General features: G+C 33.7%; 1 protein-coding gene across 3 annotated transcripts in view; it reads right to left on the bottom strand.

The window, feature by feature from the left end:
- The window catches only part of LOC136036482 (DNA repair and recombination protein RAD54B-like), a 62,964-nt gene that overhangs the window by 8,574 nt on the left and 30,782 nt on the right, over positions 1-23,608 (bottom strand). For all 3 annotated transcript variants that reach the window (XM_065718742.1, XM_065718743.1, XM_065718741.1), the window contains exon 3: positions 18,042-18,237. In XM_065718742.1, the coding sequence (XP_065574814.1) occupies positions 18,042-18,237 (196 nt within the window). The remainder of the gene's footprint in view (positions 1-18,041; positions 18,238-23,608) is intronic.

The raw sequence follows: 23,608 nt of genomic DNA on the forward strand, positions 1-23,608 counted from the left end.
GTTGTGCAGTACCATTCAATCTGATTCCCAAGTGACTAGGGATATGCTCGACCCTGACCTCACTTCCCTGGATTCGTAATTTACAAATAAGTTTAAGAATTGCAGGGTTCGGACAGGTCGGTTCGTTTCAAATTATAGGCTCTGTCCTATTTTTATAGGATTTCCCGGGCCCAAATATAGGATTCAGAAGTCCTCGGGATCAGATCTGTGGTAGATGGCGTGGGATGCATCGTTACATAAATTACCAAGTTTCATCCCGATCCCCCCAATCTAAGCGTTTTCCATGATTTTACGTTCCCCCAATGTTGCCAGATCCGGTCAGGATTTAAAATAAGAGCTTTGAGACACGATATCCTTCTAAATATCAAATTTCATTGATATCCGATCATCCGTTCGTAAGTTAAAAATACTTCATTTTTTCTAATTTTTCAGAATCAGCCCCCCCCCCCAAACTACCCCAAAAAGAGCGGATCCGTTCTGGTTATGTCAATCATGTATCTAGGACTTGTGCTTATTTTTCCCACCAAGTTTCAGCCCAATCCCTCCGATATAAGCGTTTTCCATGATTTTAGGTCACCCCAAACTCCCCCCAATGTCAACAGATCCGGTCGGGATTTAAAATAAGAGCTTTGAGACACTATATCCTTCCAAAAATCAAATTTCATTAAGATCTGATCAACCGTTCGTAAGTTAAAAATACTTCATTTTTCTATTTTTTCTGAATTAACAGGCCCCCCATTCCCCCTCCCCAGATGGTTAAATCGGGAAAACGACTATTTATTATTTAATCTGGTCCAGTTCCTGATACGCCTGCCAAATTTCATCGTCCTAGCTTACCTGGAAATGCCTAAAGTAGCAAAACCAGGACCGACAGACAGACTGACCGACAAAATTTGCGATTGCTATATGTCACTTGGTTAATACAAAGTGCCATAAAACACTATGCTACAATGAGATTAACTGAACAGACGAACCAAAGGATGATGAGGCGATAAACGATAAAAGGCTTATTCCGACAATCTTCCATGCAGGAGGGCCAACTTTGCACTTATATCAGGGACATCAAACTTACGAATTATCTTATCATTGCTATACCAAGCGGGGTGATAAAGTAAAAATTTACAATATCTGAAATAAAAAGTCCGAATCTGATTAACATAATTTTTCTTTAGAAGGGGATAAAGACCAGATAGATAAAGGACAGATTGATCACAGAATGTAGCATATAGCCTACCCAGTGCACGTCTATTATACTTCCCTCAATTAGCAACTATCTTAGAATAGCCCATTTGAATAACTGGGCCGTATTCGCATCAGCCAGCCAGCGTTCAGCCAGGAAACACATAAGTCGCAAGAACTCCAGTCTCATTAAGCAGAGACTGCTAGCCTATATACTGATCTTCGCTCATTTCGGACAGGCCCAACATGATAAAAAACAAAACATAGGCTACTAAGTCAACACAACAGCATAGCCCAGGCAGAAGAAGCTTACTAAGCCCAACACAAAGCATTAGTTAAGTTCAAAAGCTCAACAGTTGTAATTACTTATCAATCTACACCAAAAGACAGAAAATTGCGAATCATGAGCAATGTTCTTAGTGCTCTTCAGCCGAAAATATAGGAATAATAGGAATTTAGCCAAAATATAGGCATTTTATAGGAGTCCATTAAAATATAGGAATTTACTGGAATTTATAGGCGAGTCCGAACACTGGAATTGCGTTTGGATCCGTAACAGAAGAAACATATGGACTGGACCTAGCAGAGATGCTAGTATCAGAGAATCAGAAGAATCGAAGACAAGAGTAGAATCAGAGGCAACGCTGTAACGTTGCCTATAGTGAAGAGCCAAAACGCTTCAATGAAGTATCTTTCTTCCAAAAGGCGCTTATTATGGAAGGGGTGGTCGTATAAACTCTAGAGGGGAATCATTTGATTGATAATTGAATGTTCTAGTATCCTTTTTGAAAGTCAAAAGTGACTAGAGGGGAACAAGCCCCTAACCCCGCTCCCTTTTCTCCAAATACATCCGATCAGAATTTGAGAGAGCCATTTTGTTCAAAATGGTCCGAAGGCCAAAAAATATGCCTTCAGGTTTAAAAAAATCCCCCAGAGCCCCCCGATCAAAGGCTGTAAGTTATACTATTTGCCCTTGTTAACATAAAAGTATTCAGGGAAGGCGTGGTCGTATAAACTACCTTTATTCCACCAAATCAATTAGATCAAAATTTTGAGATTTGTCGTTTGTTCATAATAGTCCTAAGCTCAAATAACCATCCCTCTAGGGTAGACACCAGCCCCCTAGCCCAAAGAACAAGGGATGTAAGTCATGCAAGTTGCCCATTTTTAACATTTAAGGTTTTTATGGAAGGTGGGACCGAATAAACTTTGGTAGCGGCTCAGTCGATTGAAAACATAATTTCCAGTACCCTTTTATAAGAGTCAAAAGCAAACGGAAGGCAGCCCCCCCTCTCACGCCCTTTTTCTAAAATGCATCTGTTCAAGCTTATGACATAGCTAATGCCCATTGTTAACATATAAGGCTTTTTATTAAGATTAAATATAAAAAAACTAGTTTTTTTTTAACTGAAAGTAAGGAGCGACATTAAAACTTAAAACGAACAGAAATTACTCCGTGTATGAAAGGGGCTGTTCCCTTCTCAACGTCCCGCTCTATACGCTAAATTTTGACTGTTTCTCTCAATTCTACTTTATTAAACAGTAAAAAACTTTAGCGCAAAGAGCAGGGAGTTGAGAAGGGAACAGCCCTTTCATACATGGAGTAATTTCTGTTCGTTTTAAGTTTTAAAGTCGTTCCTTACTTTCAGTTAAAAAAACTAGTTTTTTTTATTTAATTTCTGAACGTTTTTGAATTAATGCATGTTTGATTTTGGCTCTCCGCACATAAATTATTAAAATAAAATTTGCATATTAGTTTTTTTTTGGCTAAATGACTTTCTCTTAGTTTTGATCAGACGATTTTGAGAAATAAGGGGTGGGGAAAGACGCCTAGCTGCCCTCCAATTTTTCGGTTACTTAAAAAGGCAACTGGAAATTTTAATTTTTAACGAAGGTTTTCATTAGTAAAAAATATACGTAACTTAAGAATTAACTTACATAACAAACTTCTATATTCTTATATTTTTATTATGTATATGACGGGGTTTGTCCCCTCGGTAATACTTAGCTCTTTACTCTTAAGCTTAAGTTTCGTCCCAATTCTTTAAGAATGACCCCTGAATCAGAAAGGCCGTAGAATAAATAGTTGAAATTACTAAAGATACTTTAGCATAAAGAGCGAGGTATTTAGGAGGAGAAGAACCCCTCACATGCGTAATAATCTCTTTTTGCTTTAAGTTTTAATACTACTCCTTACTTTCAATTGAAAAAAAAACTTTTTAATGTTTATTTTTTCTTTTTTTTACAGTAATGCTAGAAAATCCTGCGCTCTTTTCATTGAATTTCTCTTCCCCCATGAAAAATTCCTCCAAGGAAAGGTCCTCCCACATAGCTCCTCCCCTCATTCCCCCCCCCCAAACCAAAAATCCCCCTGAAAACGTCTGTACACTTCCCAATAACCAATACTGTATGTAAACAATGGTCAAAGTTTGTAACTTGCAGCCCCTCCCCCGGGGACTTTGGGGGAGTAAGTCATCCCCAAAGACATAGTTATTATGGTTTTTGACTATGCTGAACAAAATGGCCATCTCAAAAGTTTGATCCGTTGACTTTGGGTAAAAAGTGAGCGTGGGAGGGGGCCTATATGCCCTCCAATTTTTTGGTCACTTAAAAAGGGTACTAGAACTTTTGCATTTCCGTTAGAACGAGTCCTCTTGCGACATTCTAGGACCACTAGGTCGATACGATGACCCCTGGGGAAAAAAAACAAATAAACACGTACCCGTCATGCGAAATTCCACATTTTTGTAGATAAGAGCTTGAAATATTCTATGACTTTTAGGGGTTTTTTCTCCTATTTTCCAAAATAAGGCAAATTTTCTCAGGCTCGTAACTTTTGATGACAAAGACTAAATTTGATGAAACTTATATATTTAAAATCAGCATGTAAATCCGATTCTTTTTTATGTATCTTTTAGCATCAAAATTCTGTTTTTAGAGTTTCGTTTACTACTTAGCCGGGTCGCTCCTTACAACAGTTCGTTACCACGAACTATTTGAAAAGAGGGCACGATTGATCCTGGATCAAAGTCAGCGCTATTACGCTGCCTAAGTAAAGAGCGATATTTTTTTTTTTTTCTTTAAAAGGGCACTTCCTATAGAAGGAGTTGTTGTAGAAAGTTTGAAAGAAGCACATTCTATTGGATATTGAAAATTGCAGAGTCCTTTTTAATAGTCAAAAGTGATTGGAGGGCAACAAGCCCCCCTTCCACGCCAATCAATTCCGCAAACACATCCAATCAAAATTTTGAGATAGAAATTTGTTCAGCGCAGTTGAAAGGTACAGTTACCATGTCTCTTAAGATGTCAACCCCCCCCCCCCGCACGGGCACATCCCTCGGGGCAAGGGCTGTAGGCTATGCAATTTGCTCATCGTTTGTATTTGGTGAGAAAATTTGACCTTTAGTGTTCAAAAAGAGGAGGGGCATTCAGGTAAACCTTTCAGGAAATATTGAGGAGGGTGAGGAATTAAGCCAAAACATGCTAAGTGTATATGGGTTACGAAAAGGGTGTAACTCAGGAATTACTGAGTATGTTAGTTTCGAACTTCCGAGAAATGATTAAGAATGAAGAATGAATGATTTTCATTCATTTTTGAAAAATGATTAAAAATGATTTCCCAAGAATGAAGGATGATCAATGGATCAAAAGTGCAATATTTGCACGTTACTACTGTTAATGCTTCTACTACTGCAACTACTACCACTACTGCTTCTGTAGGGAGAGCTACCAAGGCTGAAAATATTGAACTGAAAATCTGGGTAAATATAAAGCGGAAATTTGACCTAATCAAAAGACACTAGGTACATGCAAATTGTCGAAAGAGCGTCGAGGGTATTAAGTTGGGACTTTCAGGGAATACTCAAAAGGGACGATCAATTAACCAAAAGGCAATATATGAATCCTACTACAAATACTACTACCACTACTACTACTACTTCTACAACTACTACTGCTAATATTAAGTGTTAGTGTTAAGAGTATTAAGATGAAAATTTCATGAAGTGTTGAGGGGGGAACTCAGTAAATTAAACTTTTTTTGACCAGGACACTACGTGTCGAAGGAGTAGTCGTAAAAACTTTAAAAAGGAATCATTCGATTGGAAATTAAAAGGGCTAGTGCTAATTTTAATAATCGAAAATGATTGAAAAACTAAGCCCCTTCCACGAAAAACCATTTCCCCAAGCACATTTAGTCAAAATTTTGAGATAGCCATTCATTTCAATATCGTTGAAAGATCCAAAAATTATGCGTTTGAAGACGACACCCCCCCCCCAAAAAAAAGCCCTCAAGGCAAGATAAATTATATTCTGGGGGCATATAAGGTATATATAGAAAGAGCAATCGTATAAACTTCGGAGAGGGCTCGTTGTATTGGTAATCAAAAGTTCTAGTGCCTTTTTAAATATTCAAAGTGGTCGGAGGGTGGATAGCCCCACACCTCAAAACCTCGTATTTTTCCGTAATGCATATTATAGCAATTTTCAGATGGCTATTTGCTGTCGTTGAATCAAAAAAGACTACGATTGGAAATTGAGAGGGTTAGTGCCCTTTTCATTAGTCAAAAGTGATTGAAGGGTAACAAGTCCCCCCCCCCACCTCGCCCAATAATTCCCAAAACACATCTAATCAAAATCTTGAGTCATTTTATTCAGTGTCGTGGAAAAGGTCTTGAAATTATGCCTTTGACAAACCCCATACCTTATCAAGACCAGACACTTATTTGAACTTAACTGAAAAAATTGGCAGTGGATTGTCAGTTTAATACACACATAGACCTACTCATAAATATTCTTTTAAATTTTAATAATTTTAATATATTAAAGTTGAAAGAGAACACAATTTGCACTTTACTGAAAACAAAATATATTTAAAATATTTTCACTTCGTTTTTAATTGTTTAAAGTGTTTTTACTAGATATATCAAGGGGGAAGTCCTCTCCCATGCAATCCCATTACAGCACGAGTGTCTGGTGCCCTTTTTAAGAGTAACAACAAATTGGAGGTAAGCAGCCCTTCTCTCAAGCTTATTCATTTTTCAAGTGCATCCAGTCAAAATTTTGAGACAGCCATTTTTTTCAGTAATGTAGAACGGTCCAGCAACAATGTCTTTAGGGATATTAGGCATGTAAAACCCCACGATTATGCAATTGGCCCACTATACTTTCAGACTACATGTTGCTCTAAAAATATATAAAAAGGCATTGCGTTAAAAGGTTGCCAATAAGAAGCCTCATATAAAAAACCTCAGAAGCCTCAGAAAAACTGAACTTGCTTTCAGTTTAGTTGAATGTTAGAGCCCCTCCCCTCCTCACCTCTAATGCCAGGATAATGCCCTGGATTACATCCACAAGTTTGCAGATTTTGCTGGTTGGAATTATTTTTTGTACTTATCTTGTTGAATCTTGTTTATAGAACAGAGATCAGATAGGGACATAAAATTTGACTTCAATAGATAGAAAGTTCAACTTTTAAATAGAAATTTGAGAAAAATCGCAAAGATAGAATTTTATGAATGTAAGGAAGTTATACTTTGGTTAGTGTTCAGTTGAGAAGAGAAAGAAAGCTTCCAGTAATGAAGCATGAGATAAGATGAGAAATTCATTTAAAAATTACGATTAAATGCCCCGAAAGGCCCAATTCAGGGGCCAATCATTAAAAACAGGACGCATAATAACACAAAAAGCAACAAAAACTATAAAACCGCCAAAATTAAACCTAAGACTGAAAATCTGTTCAGTAGGCATTATTTGAGCTGAGATTAGTCATAACAAGCTAAAGAGAAAAAAATAGGTAGAACAAAAAAAAATATAAATATAAAAAAATTAAAAGGGACATTAAAAGAGGAAGGCAACAATAAAACCATGTTTTTTCAGAAGTGAATAAAGAAAAACCATTGGATATGCCTCTACCAAATAATAAAAAGTGGGATAGTAGCTGCATGTTTTTGTTTATATTTTCCGTAATGTAGGGAACAAAAGTTGGATATGAGCTTATCTTAAATTTACCTTTGGTTAGATTGAGCCCTTGTTGATTTCACTCGAATCAAGCAAAAATACAAGGCTTATTTCAAAGCTTTAATCAATCTCTGTCATGAATGCTTGAATCACACTTGAGTTAACATGAATTAACAAAAAATTTCATGAGAAAAATGGATCCATGCGTATATATATGTATGTTGGGGTGGCGCTTCGCGCCACCCCAACACCAAGTTGGTGGGGGTGCTTCGCGCCCCCCATGTCCCCCCGCGCGCGTTAGTCGTTACGCGCCATTGTAGTTGTGTCCCTGTGTCCCACCTGTGATATATATATATATATATATATATATATATATATATATATCACAGGTGGGACACAGGGACATTACTACAATGGCGCGTATATATATATATATATATATATATATATATATATATATATATATATATATATATATATATATATATATATATATATATATATATATATATATATATATATATATATATATGTATATATATATATATAGATATATATATATATATATATATATATATATATATATATATATATATATATATATATATATATATATATATATATATATATATATGTATACATATATATATATATATATATATATATATATATATATATATATATATATATATATATATATATATATATATATATATATATGTTTTAACTACGTAAAACTTGCGAATATACAACATTCTTCGCTGTCCCATTGTCTGTGCATATAAATAGATTGTCAGGTTTACTGACTCTTGAACATGCAACATATAATTGTCCATGGGAAAAACGATCCGTATTCGGATCTATACCTCACTATTCTAATGATTGCCCTTGAGCTTTGTTGACGGTGATTGCGAATCGAACATTCCCTGTGTCTCCCTCGTCATTTATATATCCCCCTGTGCCCCCCGGCGTCCCCGTTGTAGTTGTGTCCCTGTGTCCCGGTCGTCATTTATATTCCCTGTGTCCCGGTGTCCCAGTCTGTAATTTCTCTTTGAGTGCCCCGGTCGTCATTTATATTCCCTGTGTCCCGGTGTCCCGATCGTCATTTGTGTCCTGGTATCCCGGTCTGTAATTTCTCTTCGAACATTCCCTGTGTCCCGGTCGTCGTTTATATACCCCCCCTGTGCCCCCGGCGTCCCGTTGTAGTTGTGTCCCTGTGTCCCGGTCGTCATTTATATTCCCTGTGTCCCAGTCGTGATTTGTGTCCCAGTTTGTAATTTCGTCAGTCGACAAACATGATGTTAGTCGACAAACAACTTCTTGACGACATACAGCTCAATCCTTATAATGATGTCAGTCGACAAACATGACGTCAGTCGACACACAAACATGACGTCAGTCAACTGACACACACAAACAACTTATTTTTATATAGATAGATGGATATATCTATATATATATATATATATATATATATATGTATATATATATATATATATATATATATATATATATATATGTATATATATATATATATATATATATATATATATATATATATATATATATATATAAATAAGTTGTTTGTGTGTTATGTCTGTCTGTCTGTCTGTCGAGTGACGTCATGTCATCATGTCGTCATGTTGTCATGAAGTTAGTTGTCGTCATGTTTGTTATGACGATGACGTCATTAAAAGTATTTAAGAAAATCGTTCAAAGACAAATCTTTAATTGTAAGAAGATCGTAGACGGAAAAATATTTAATCGTAAAATGACTGAAGAACCTACAAGGGCAACAGACATACAACTTTCGAGTGACGTCATGTCATCATGTCGTTCATGTTGTCATGAAGTTAGTTGTCGTCATATTCGTTATGACGCTGAGGTCATTAAAAGTATTTAAGAAAATCGTTCTTAGACAAATTCTTAATTGTAAGAAGATCGTGGACGGAAAAATGTTTAATTGTAAAATGACTGAAGAGCCTACAATGGCAACAGACACACAACTTATTTTATATATATATATATATATATATATATATATATATATATATATATATATATATATAAATAAGTTGTCTGTGGATCTGTGGATCTGTGGATCAGGTGACGATCCACAAAAAAGGTAAAAAACTAAAAACTAAAAAAAAAAACTGAAAAAACTAAAAAAAGGCAAAAACTACAAAAAAAACTAAAAACTAATAAAAAAAATAAAAAAGCTAAAAAACTAAAAAAACTAAAAAAACTAAAAAACTAAAAAAACTAAAAACTAAAAAAAAAACTTAAAAAAAGGAAAAAACTGAAAAATAGAAGAGAAAAAGAAAACTAATAAAATTAAGAATAAAAGAAAAAAAAATAAAAAAGATAAAAACTAAAAAAAAAAGTAAAAAGAAAAAACGAAAAAAACTAAAAAAGCTAAAAAAAAGGTAAAAACCAATAAAAAACTAAAAAGAAAAAAAGGAAAAAAAACTAAAAAAACTAAAAACTAAAAAAAAAACTTAAAAAAAAGGAAAAAACTGAAAAATAGAAGAGAAAAAGAAAACTAATAAAATTAAGAATAAAAATAAAAAAAAATAAAAAAGATAAAAACTAAAAAAAAAGTAAAAAGAAAAAACGAAAAAAACTAAAAAAGCTAAAAAAAAGGTAAAAACCAATAAAAAAACTAAAAAGAAAAAAAGGAAAAAAACTAAAAAAAATTTTCATCTAAAAAACTAAAAAAAACTAAAAAAGGTAAAAACTAAAAGAACTAAAAAAGAAAAAAAAACTAAAAAAAGGAAAAAAACTGAAAAATAAAGGAGAAACAATCTAAATAAATGACGACACTCAAAGAGAAAGCGACCGAGACAAAAGGAATGTTCGATTAGCAATCAACAAAGCACCGGGACACAGGGAGTATAAATGACGACGACCGGGACACAGGGACATAACTACAAAGGGGACGCCGGGGTGCACAGGGGGATATATAAATGAATAAAATTAAGAATAAAATAAAAAAAAATAAAAAAGATAAAAACTAAAAAAAAAAGTAAAAAGAAAAAACCAAAAAAACTAAAAAAGCTAAAAAAAAGGTAAAAACCAATAAAAAACTAAAAAGAAAAAAAGGAAAAAAAAACTAAAAACTAAAAAAAAAACTTAAAAAAAAGGAAAAAACTGAAAAATAGAAGAGAAAAAGAAAACTAATAAAATTAAGAATAAAAATAAAAAAAATAAAGATAAAAACTAAAAAAAAAGTAAAAAGAAAAAACGAAAAAAACTAAAAAAGCTAAAAAAAAGGTAAAAACCAATAAAAAACTAAAAAGAAAAAAAGGAAAAAAACTAAAAAAAATTTTTATCTAAAAAATTAAAAAAACTAAAAAAGGTAAAAACTAAAAGAACTAAAAAAGAAAAAAAACTAAAAAAAGGAAAAAAACTGAAAAATAAAGGAGAAACAATCTAAATAAATGACGACACTCAAAGAGAAAGCGACCGGGACAAAAGGAATGTTCGATTAGCAATCAACAAAGCACCGGGACACAGGGAGTATAAATGACGACGACCGGGACACAGGGACATAACTACAAAGGGGACGCCGGGGTGCACAGGGGGATATATAAATGACGATGGCGACTCAGGGAATGGTCGATTCACAGGTGGGACATAGGGACACAACTACAATGGCGCGTAACTAATATGGCGCGTAACGACTTACGCGCGCGGGGGGGCTTGGGGGGGGGGGGCGCGAAGCGCCCCCACCAACTAGGTGTTGGGGTGGCGCGAAGCGCCACCCCAACAGCTAGTATATATATATATATATATATATATATATATATATATATATATATATATATATATATATCTGTTATTTCTGTTATAACGTAATAGAGGCAACAATCTTGACAGGGACTTTTGAGGGTGAGGCTTTTCTTATTCCTCGAATTCTCATGATTCCAATGGGTCTTCTTTTTCAACTTAAAAGATTGCTATTCCCCAGGCTTGCGGCTTCAAGAGATAATGCCAGATTAGGAATATTCAATTTCCGTCAACGAAGGCGTGTCGAGGAACTACCAGAGCAACGCGAAACCAGACCTGCTGCTAAAAGAGAAAGTGAAAAAAGAAGGCGTGCCGAGGAATCACAAGAGCAACGTGAAAACAGGATTGCGGCTTCAAAAGATAATGCCAAAAGAAAGCGTGCCGAGGAATCAGAGCAACCTGAAAATTATCGCCTGGCATTCAGGTACAGCCCAGTCGATGATTATAGCTTGAGTAGATGTGTTCAAATAGGGACTATGTCTAAAATTTGTCCCTATTGCAAGGCCTTGAAATTCAATGGTGAAACAATGGGAATGTGTTGCGCCTCAGGAAAAGTTAAACTTCCTCTATTGGCTGCACCACCAGAGCCATTGAAGACTTACTGGAACTACCTCAGAATCTAAGCGTTTTTTGTCACAAATCAGAAAATATAACTCATGTTTCCAAATGACGTCGTTTGGAGCCCAAATCGAAAATACAGATCAATTTATGTCTACTTTCAAAGTAAAAGGGCAAATTTATCATAGAGCAGGGTCCCTTCTACCATTCTCAGGCGAGAATCATAAATTTTTACAATTGTACTTCGTCAGTGATAGAAATTCTGAATTGAATGCACGTTGCGAAATTTCTCCCAACGTTGAAAGGACAATCGTTTCCCAGTTGCAACGTCTTTTCCACGAAAGTAATAATTTAGTGCATCTGTCCAAAACAGCCATCGATTTGATGCCTACTGATACGCATAAAATTGTTATTTCCGCTGACAAAACGCCTCCTGGCCAACATGTGCGTAGATACAATGCTCCAACTATCGACGAAGTGGCAATCGTTATGGTCGGTGATCAGTTTTTACCTCGAGATATTATTCTTCATAAGCGAAACGCTCAGTTGTTAAGAATTGCTGAAACTCATCGATGCTACGATGCCCTACAATATCCTATCATTTTTTAGGATGGAGCCGACGGCTATCACTTTAATATTAAATTGATGAATCCAGCCACTAACAAAGAAATGAATAAGAAATGCAGTGCAATGCATTATTATTCCTATAGACTAATGATTCGGCAGGATGAAGAAAATTATATTCCGCCTGAATCAGACCAAGCTCCGCTCTGAACAATACATTCATTTGCGAGATGCAGTTATAAATGACGGTAATACCACAAACGTTGGAAGATTAACAATTTTACCTTCGTCATATGCTGGCAGTCCCTGTCATATGCATGAATATGCTCAAGATGCTATTGCGTATGTTCGTCTCTATGGTCGTCCAGATTTATTTATTACATTTACATGTAATCAATCTTGGGACGAGATACTGCAGCTTTTACTTCAAGGACAATCGGCGGTTCATAGACATGACATTACGGCCCGTGTCTTCCGGCAAAAGTTGAAATCACTGATAAACTACATAGTAAAACTTGAAGTGTTTGGGTCAGTGCGATGCTGGATGTACTCAGTGGAATGGCAAAAACGAGGTTTGCCACACGCACATATACTAATCTGGCTACATAAAAAAATTACCTCGAACGAAATTGATGATGTGATTTCCGCTGAAATACCTGATGAAAATGTCGATAAGGGGTTACATGATATTATTGTAAAAAATATGATACATGGACCTTGCAGTGCACTGAACGAAAATTCACCATGCATGGCCAAAGGAAGGTGCACAAAGCAATATCCTCGACTTTTAGTATCCAACACAATTACTGGCAATGATGGTTACCCACAATATAGAAGAAGATCTACTGAAGATGGCGGTAAAACAGCAATAATAAAGAAGCGTAACGGTACCACCATCGAAGTAGATAACCAGTGGGTTGTTCCATATTCCCCATTATTATCAAAAACATTTAATGCACACATAAACGTTGAATACTGTAACTCCGTAAAGGCAATCAAATACATATGTAAATACGTCAAAAAAGGCAGTGACATGGCAGTTTCTGGCTTGCAGCCCGAAATCAAAGATATCGACGAAATCGTACAATATCAGGCTGGAAGATACATAAGCAGTAATGAAGCTGTTTGGCGAATTCTTTCATTTCCGATACATGAACGTAGTCCAGCTGTTGTTCACTTAGCGGTACATTTACAGAATGGTCAACGTGTTTATTTCTCGGATATCAACGTGCAACAAAGAGCCCTGAATCCACCGGATACAAAGTTAACCGCTTTCTTTTCGCTTTGCAAAAATGATTCTTTTGCAAAAAAACTGTTGTATACTGAAGTGCCTTCGTATTACACGTGGAATACTAAAAATAAAGTATTTGAACGTCGAAAACAGGGTAAGTCAGTCGACGGCCAACCTACCATCTTCAAAGATACCACGATAGGAAGACTCTACACCGTTCACCCCAATCAACATGAATGCTTCTTTCTACACCTGCTTTTGGTGAATGTACCCGGTCCGACATCCTTTGAGTATTTGAGAACTGTAAACGGTACTAAACATGACACTTACCGTAGTGTATGCCAAGCTCTGAATTTATTGGAGAATGACCAACACTGGGATAACTGCATCAATGACGCGTGCGAAACGTCAACCCCAAGTCAAATTCGTGCATTGTTTGGCATCATTTTAACAACTTGCTCTCCATCAGCTCCTACAGAGTTATGGGAAAAATATAAGTCAAAAATGTCCGAAGATATACTCCATCGAAAACAGTTAGAGACGTCAGATATGACTTTTGATTTTACATCAGAAATTTATAACTACACTTTAGTTATTATATAAGATTTGTGCGTACGTATGGCAAACAAACCTCTTCAGGATTTGGGAATGCCTTCACCTAACCGTATCGCTGCTGTTTCGACATGTGTAGAATTGGATCGTGAACAAAGTTACAGTACGAGTGATCTATTGTCGTATGTACAAAATAACATTTCCAAGTTAACGTCGGAACAAAAAGACATTTATGATACGATAATGCATTGTGTCGATAACAACGTTGGAGAAATTTTCTCTTTTTGGATGCGCCAGGAGGTACTGGTAAAACATTTGTGATAAAACTGATTCTGGTATCAATCCGATCTAAAATGATATAGCGTTGGCAATTGCGTCGTCCGGAATAGCGCAACATTGCTGCCTGGTGGAAGAACTGCTCATTCCGCTTTGAAATTGCCTCTGAATTTGCATTCTACAGAAACTCCCACGTGCAATATTTCCAAATCATCTGGGATGGGTAAAGTATTGCAGCAATGCAAACTTATTATTTGGGATGAGTACACAATGGCACACAAAAAATCGCTCGAGGCTCTGGATCAATGCTTGAAAGATTTGTGAGGGAAGTCGAAACCCTTTGGCAGCAAATTAATATTGCTTGCGGGAGATTTCAGGCAAACATTACCTATAATACCTAGATCAACTCCTACAGACGAAATGAATGCTTGCCTGAAAAATTCTAATTTATGGGCACACGTAAAAACATTAAAATTAACAACAAATATGCGTGTCCGATTGCAAAACGATGACTCTGGTCAAACATTTTCAGATCAATTGCTGGCAATTGGAAACGGAAAGCTCCCAGTAGACTCAATTTCAGTACGTATACAACTACCTGCTGATTTCTGTAATTTAGTGACGTCCAAAAATGAATTGATTGAAAAAGTATTTCCGAATATTCTAAAAAATTATAAAAATAATAAATGGCTAAGATGCTATTGCGTATGTTCGTCTCTATGGTCGTCCAGATTTATTTATTACATTTACATGTAATCAATCTTGGGACGAGATACTGCAGCTTTTACTTCAAGGACAATCGGCGGTTCATAGACATGACATTACGGCCCGTGTCTTCCGGTAAGTGAAATTTGTTTGTTCCGGCTCTGAATTTATTGGAGAATGACCAACACTAGGATAACTGCATCAATGACGCGTGCGAAACGTCAACCCCAAGTTAAATTCGTGCATTGTTTGGCATCATTTTAACAACTTGCTCTCCATCAGCTCCTACAGAGTTATGGGAAAAATATAAGTCAAAAATGTCCGAAGATATACTCCATCGAAAACAGTTAGAGACGTCAGATATGACTTTTGATTTTACATCAGAAATTTATAACTACACTTTAGTTATTATAGAAGATTTGTGCGTACGAATGGCAAACAAACCTCTTCAGGATTTGGGAATGCCTTCACCTAACCGTATCGCTGCTGTTTCGACATGTGTAGAATTGGATCGTGAACAAAGTTACAGTACGAGTGATCTATTGTCGTATGTACAAAATAACATTTCCAAGTTAACGTCGGAACAAAAAGACATTTATGATACGATAATGCATTGTGTCGATAACAACGTTGGAGAAATTTTCTTTTTGGATGCGCCAGGAGGTACTGGTAAAACATTTGTGATAAAACTGATTCTGGCATCAATTCGATCAAAAAATGATATAGCGTTGGCAATTGCGTCGTCCGGAATAGCCGCAAAATTGCTGCCTGGTGGAAGAACTGCTCATTCCGCTTTGAAATTGCCTCTGAATTTGCATTCTACAGAAACTCCCACGTGCAATATTTCCAAATCATCTGGGATGGGTAAAGTATTGCAGCAATGCAAACTTATTATTTGGGATGAGTACACAATGGCACACAAAAAATCGCTCGAGGCTCTGGATCAATACTTGAAAGATTTGCGAGGGAAGTCGAAACCCTTTGGCAGCACATTAATATTGCTTGCGGGAGATTTCAGGCAAACATTACCTATAATACCTAGATCAACTCCTGCAGACGAAATGAATGCTTGCCTGAAAAATTCTAATTTATGGGCACACGTAAAAACATTAAAATTAACAACAAATATGCGTGTCCGATTGCAAAACGATGACTCTGGTCAAACATTTTCAGATCAATTGCTGGCAATTGGAAACGGAAAGCTCCCAGTAGACTCAATTTCAGTACGTATACAACTACCTGCTGATTTCTGTAATTTAGTGACGTCCAAAAATGAATTGATTGAAAAAGTATTTCCGAATATTCTAAAAAATTATAAATGGCTAAGATGCTATTGCGTATGTTGGTCTCTATGGTCATCCAGATTTATTTATTACATTTACATGTAATCAATCTTGGGACGAGATACTGCAGCTTTTACTTCAAGGACAATCGGCGGTTCATAGACATGACATTACGGCCCGTGTCTTCCGGTAAGTGAAAGAGCGATTCTCGCACCCTAAAATATAGACGTCCACGAAATCAACAATATTGTTTTGACCAAGATTCGAGACCAGGCAGTCCTTTACAAGTCAGTCGACACAGTTTTGGAACCAAATGAAGCGGTTAATTATCCATCTGAATTTTTAAATTCCGTGGATCTTTCAGGGTTTCCACCACACGTGCTACAACTAAAAATAGGCGTATCAATAATACTTTTAAGAAATATCAACCCTCCAAAGCTTTGCAATGGCACGCGACTTGCCGTAAAAAAAACAATGGAAAACCTAATAGAGGCCACAATCTTGACGGGGCCTTTTGAGGGTGAGGCTGTTCTTATTCCTTGCATTCCCATGATTCCAACGGATCTGCCTTTTCAATTTAAAAGATTGCAATTTCCAATTCCATTAGCATTTGCAATCACCATTAACAAAGCTCAAGGTCAATCATTAGAAAAATGTGGTATAGATCTTAATACTGATTGTTTTTCCCATGGACAATTGTACGTTGCATGTTCGAGGGTCGGTAAACCTGACAATCTATTTATATGCAGCGACAATTGGACAGCGAAGAATGTTGTATATTCGCAAGTTTTACGCAGTTAATTTGTATTGTATCTATCTATCTATGACGTCATTATTAGTACATACGGCTTTGTATATGCACAGACAATGGGAAAGCCAAGAATGTTGTATATTCGCAATTTTTACGTAGTTTGAAACACATATATAAATCTATCTATATTCACAGGTGGGACACAGGGACAAAACTACAATGGCGCGTAACTAATATGGCGCGTAACGACTTACGCGCGCGGGGGAGCTTGGGGGGGGGGGGCGCGAAGCGCCACCCCAACAGCTAGTATATATATATATAAATTTTATTCCCTGTGTCCCGGTCGTCATTTGTGTCCCGGTGTCCCAGTCTGTAATTTCTCTTTGAGTGTCCCGGTCGTCATTTATATTCCCTGTGTCCCGGTCGTCATTTGTATCCCGGTGTCCCGGTCTGCATATACATTCGTTTTTGAATTGGTATATGATGAAATAAATTTTTTGTTTTTTTTCCTTTTTTTCTTTTAGTCTTTTTGGTTTTTACCATTTTTTTTAGCTTTTTTAGTTTTTTTTATTTTTCTATTTTTTTAGTTTTCTTTTTCTCCTTTATTGTTCAGTTGTTTCTTTTTTAGTTTTTTACCTTTTTTAGTTTTTTTTTAGTTTTTTAGCTTTTTTAGTTTTTTTTAGTATTTTCTTTTTAGTTTTTTTGTAGTTTTTACCTGTTTTAGTTTTTTTTCTTCTTTTGTATTATTGCTAAAGCCAAGGTTCGAACCTGGAACCTCTCGAACCTAGAACCTGGAACATAACGCTTTACCAACTCAGCTACTTCGGCTTGAATACATTCGTTTTTGAATTACAACTTATTACAACAAACAACTATATATATATATATATATATATATATATATATATATATATATATATATATATATATATATATATATATATATATATATATATATATATATATATATATATATATATGTATATATATATATATATATATATATATATATATATATATATATATATATATATATATATATATATAATATATATATATACATATATATATACATATATATATATATATATATATATACATATATATATATATATATATACATATATATATATGGGCCATTGCCAAATATATATATATATATAAATAAGTATGGGCCATGGCCAAAATTACTCACCTGTCTGTCTGATACTTTCGTTTGCCCATCCAGCCTCAAATAGGTATAACGCAGGGCTTTCAAATGTTCAGAAATTAAGTCTAATGTTTTGGTGAAGTAAGATACGATAACCATTTTCTCCTGTCCTTCTTCCATCAGTGTAATTAACATTTTTTTCAATACTTCTAACTTTGTCGAGACGCCTGTCATTCTGTGACTGAAAAAAAAATAAGTAGTTGGGAAATTAAGAGTGCACTAGGCTCACAAGCACACTCGGCTCAGCTGAGAATCAAAATTAGTAATAGTATTTTTTTTTTACATATGTATAGACAAGCATGGCAGACAAGCGTTACTTGGCGAAAGTCAAAAAGCGATCAGCGTCACTTTTTCAGTTTCACTTGCCAATATATACTATCTTCAACCAGACGTTAGCTTCAGAGGTTTGAATCAGGATGTAAAATCTGTATTTTCTATACTGAGGCAAGATATTTCGAAACATCGTCTATGCATATTTCTATGTTTTTGGGAGTAGTGATGCCTCAATTGTTTTAAAAAGGCCCATAGACTTTCCTCTTTTCTTCTAGATCGTTAGTTACGACGAAGTTTAACGACGATTCCCTCAAGATTCAGGTGTTATTAATTTTCTTCACGATGCAGGTGTCTGTTACGTAATAGGAGTTGTGTGACTTGTTAAATTTATTGAATATTACATAATCTTGCGTGCCTTGTTTGGATTCCGGGGGGCCTTTATAATCCAGCAAAAACAGGTTTACTTTAGTGCACCAGTATGTTACGTAATAGAAATTTTTTGTTTACTTATGCAAATGTTTTCCTCAAGTTGCAGGTGTTTCGTATGAAAATAATTCATACGAAACAGGAATAAATCGTAAAAAATCATATTCTTATTACAAATAAAAAAAATTATTGCAGAACAAAAAATACCTCTTACAAAACAAAAATATATCCTCGAAAACATCTCAAATTTTTATTACAAAATACTTCTTACAAAAAAAAGTGAACACAAAACAAAAAATAAATATTATTAAACAAAAAGATATATTCTGAAAAATCACAAGTTGTTCTAACAAAATACAAATACTTCTTACAAAACAAAAAATAAGTATTACAAAAATAAAAATACATCCTAAGAAATCACATACTGTTCTCACAAAATACTTCATACAAAGCAAGGAATAATTCCTAAAAAACAAAAATACATCCAAAAAAATCATGAACTATTTTTTACAAAATACAAAATACTTCATACAAAAAAAAATATTCTTATAAAACAAAAATACGTCCTAAAAATGCCAAATTGTTCTTGCAAAAAACAAAATACTTCTTACAAAACAAGAAAAATATTTCTTACAAAACAAAAATATGACCTAAAACATCATAAATCGTTCTTGCAAAAAAATTGACAAACAAAAACAAAACCTAAGAAATCACAAATTCTTGTTACAAAATACTTCTTAAAAACCAAAAATAATTCTTATATAAACAAAATTACATCCTAAACAATCATAAAGTACCTTAAAAGATCATAAATTGTTTACAAAAGATACAAAACACTTCTTACAAAAAAATATTAATTTTTACAAAACAAATTTTTACAAATCAAGTATTCTTACAAAATACAAAATTCAGGATATAAAATAAAAAATAACTCTTTCAAAACGAAAGTATATCCAAAAAAATCGCAATTGGTTCTTACAAAATACAAAATACCTCATTTCAAAACAAAAACTAATTCTTTCTGAACGAAAATACAAAATAAAAAATCACAAAATATTCATGCAAAATATAAAATGCTTCTTACAAAAAAAATTTCTGACAAAACGAAAATAAATCCCAAGAAATCCTAAACAATTCTTACAAAATACAAAACACTTCTTATAAAACAAAAATACTTCTTGAGAAACAAAAAACGATTCTTACAAAACAAAAATACATCCTAAAAAATCATAAACTGTTCTTAGAAATTGCAAAATACTTCATATAAAACAAAAAATAATTCTTGCAAAACGAAGATACAACCTAAAAAATCATATTGTTCTCACACAATACTTAAGGCAAAAAAATATATATTCTTATAAAACAAAAATACACCCCATAAAAATCACAAATTGTTCTTAAAAAAACAAATATTTATTACAAAACAAAAAATATTTCTTTCAAAACCAAAATACAGCCTGAAAATCACAAATCGTTCTTACTGAAGAAAATCTTAGCTAATAAAAATACAACCTGAAAAATCACGAATTCGTCTTACAAATTACAAAATACTTCTTCAAAACCAAAAATAATTCTTAAAAAAATAAAAATACGCCCTCAACAATCACAAGTGTCTTAAAAAATCACAAATTGTTCTTTAAAACCTGAAAAATCACAAATTCCTCATACAAATACGAAATGGCTATTACAAAACAAACAACACTTCTTACAAAACAAAAACACATCCTAAAAAATAAGAAAATCTTATTACAAAATAAAAAAATACTTCTTACAAAAAACAAAAATATTATTCTCAAAAAACAAAAATACATCCTTAACAGTCACAAACTCTTCTCACAAAAGAAATCCTACAAAACAAAAATACTTCTTACGAAACACAAAATAGTTCTTACAAAATAAAAATATATCCTAAAAATCACAAACTTCTTGTTACAAAATACAAAATATTTATTACAAACAAAAAAATCACAATTATTCTAAAAAAATAATTTTTACAAAACAAAAATAGTTCTTCCAAAACAGAAATAATTCCCAAAACATCATAAATTGTTCTTACAAAATACTTCTCACAAAACAAAATATAATCTAGACAAAAAATCAGTTGTGCTGTAATCTATAGCCATAGTGAAATAAATGGCAGCAAGTTGACTGCAGGTATCCAGGTACAGGTAAAAATCAGTTGTTCTACCATCTATAACTTATCGGAATAGATGGGAACACTTGGGGTAGTAAAAAATAATAACTTTTGCTTTATAGAAATTATATTGTGTTTTTTAAGAACAATTTGGTATTTTTTAGGATATATTTTCGCTTTGAAAGAATTATTTCTTGGTTTGTAACAAGTATTTTGTAACAAAAATTTGGGGGTTTTAGGATATATTTTTTCTGTAAGAATTATTTTTTGTTTTGTAAGAGGAATTTTATATTTGAAAGAAAAACTTGTGATTTTTTGGATGTATTTTTCTTTCGTAAGAATTATTTTTCGTTTTGTTAAAAGTATTTTAAATTTTGTAATAAGAGCTTGTGATTTGTTAAGATGTATTGTTTTGTATGAATTATTTTTGTTTTTAAGAAGTATTTTGTACTCTTTAAGAAAAATTTGGGATTTTTTAGGTTCTATTTTTGTTAGGTAGAATTTTTTTGTTATTCAAGAATGATTTGTGATTTTGTAGGTTGTAATTTTGTTCTGTAAAAATTATATTTTGTTTTGTAAGAAGTATTTTGTATATTCTAAGAATGTTTTGTGATTTCTTATTATATATTTTCGCTTTGCATGAATTATTTATTGTTTATAAGAATTATTTTTAACAGCTATTTGTGATTTTTTTTTTTTTTTGATTTTTTTAGTAAGAATTTATTTTTGTAACAAATACTTTTTTTAAGAAATATTTGTGATATTTTAGGATGTATTTTTGTTTTGTAACCATTATTTTTTGTTTTAGGAAGAAGTATTTTGTATTTTGTAAGAAGAATTTAAAATTTTTAGGATGTATTTTTTGTTTTAAAAGAATAATTTTTTGGTTTGTAAGAAGTATTTTGTAAGACCAATTGTGATCTTTTTGGATGTATTGTTGTTCTGTAAGAATTTTTTTGTTTTGTAAGAATTATTTTATATTTTGTAAAATAAATTTGTAATTTTTTAAGATGTATTTTTGTTTTGTAAAAATTAGCTTTTGTATCGTAAGAAGTATTTTGCAATAAGAATTTCTTACGTTTTTTAAGATGTAGTTTTGTTTTTTAAGAATTATTTTCTGTTTTGTAAGAAGTATTTATTGTTCTGTGAGTAGTATTTTGTATTTTGTAATAAGAATGTGATTTTTTTAGGATATATTTTTGCTTTGTAAGTTATTTTCTGTTTTGTAAGAAGTATTCACAGAGACCGGAAGCTTGACACTGGAATAAGGATTTTCATTTAGAATGAAGAAGTACTTTGATATTATCTGAATTTTGGAATAATGACGGAGAGACAGAATATTCACACAAGGTCAGGAAAGGAACAAGAATTAATAGAATTAGATATGAGGTCGAAACAATCTACCGTAGTAAACCACAAAAAAACAATCTCAGACTCACATTTATATGCGACTCCAGCTAAAAGTACCCTAGGGAATTCACCATCCAGTGGAACCCTATATCTTTCGGGGAGTGAAATAGACATTCCTGACAAGTACCAAGGGGGGAACCTCAAAACAAATTCAAGGATAGGACGATGCCTTGTACGACCTGTAGAGGGAGAAGCGAATACACTGCAGACTCAAAAGGAATTATTCCCGGATATGGGAGACCCATATAAAGAAACAGACCCGGTAATATGAGAGAACATGAAATAGAAACAGAGGCAGTAATAAACAAAGAAAAATTAGTGTATGAAAATACGAGGAAAAAACCAACTCGCCCCTCAGATGCTACGCAAAATGAAGGGGAGCTGCGAGTAAGAGAAAATACACATAAAGACAGAGGAAATAGAGCGAACAAACTCAGAAAACGAATTAAGAGAATATAACAACAGAGAGAATAAAAAAAGGCCTAGTAGCAGCAGTAATAGAAGCAATATGGAATCGAGATACACTAGGGGGAACGAAAATGTAGATTAAATTATTAATATAGATATATTAACAGCATATATTAAATTTCATTGAGGCTGAAAGAAAAGCCAGAGAACGAAAAGAGGAGGAAGAGAGAAAAGAAAAAGAGAAATGCTTAAGAACAGAGAGATGAGAATATTAGAATAGCAAGAGTACGAAAGGAGGAAGAAGAAAGAGAAGAAAGAGAGATATATAAGAGCTAAAGAAAAAAGAGGAGGCAAATAGAGAGAAAAGAAAACACGTAATGAAAATGATCCCAGGAAAAAATTCTTAAGAGTCTCAGAGATCATCTACAGTAGATTTAATACATCTAATAAACCTTCAGCCAATGAAAGAAAATGAGGATGTACATTTATACCTAAACAATTTCGAAAAAACGGCGGAATTAACTGGATGGCCGAGAGAAAACTGGGTGACATTGATTCGACCCTTCATTAACTACAAAGCACAAACTATTTTTAAAGCATTACCGATGCACTACGCAAAAGACTTTGAATGATTAAAACAATCCATTTTTGAAAAGAAACTCTCCCCTGAGCGCTTTCAAAGAAGGTCTAAAAGCGAAAGAAACCGAGACAACGAAACTTACAGGGAATACTGGTACAAATTAAAAGATATGTGTTTAAAATGACTAGAGCTAGAAAATTACGGAACGGTAGAAGACCCAGAGGAGATAAAAGAAAAGACGACAGAAAGTGGATCAAAATAAGAGAGGAAACTGAGGACACAAAAATATTTCAATATTAAGAGTATAATAAAAACAGGCAC

The sequence above is a fragment of the Artemia franciscana genome, chromosome 15, assembly GCF_032884065.1.
Source record: "Artemia franciscana chromosome 15, ASM3288406v1, whole genome shotgun sequence".
In the NCBI taxonomy this organism is placed as follows: Eukaryota; Metazoa; Arthropoda; class Branchiopoda; order Anostraca; family Artemiidae; genus Artemia; species Artemia franciscana.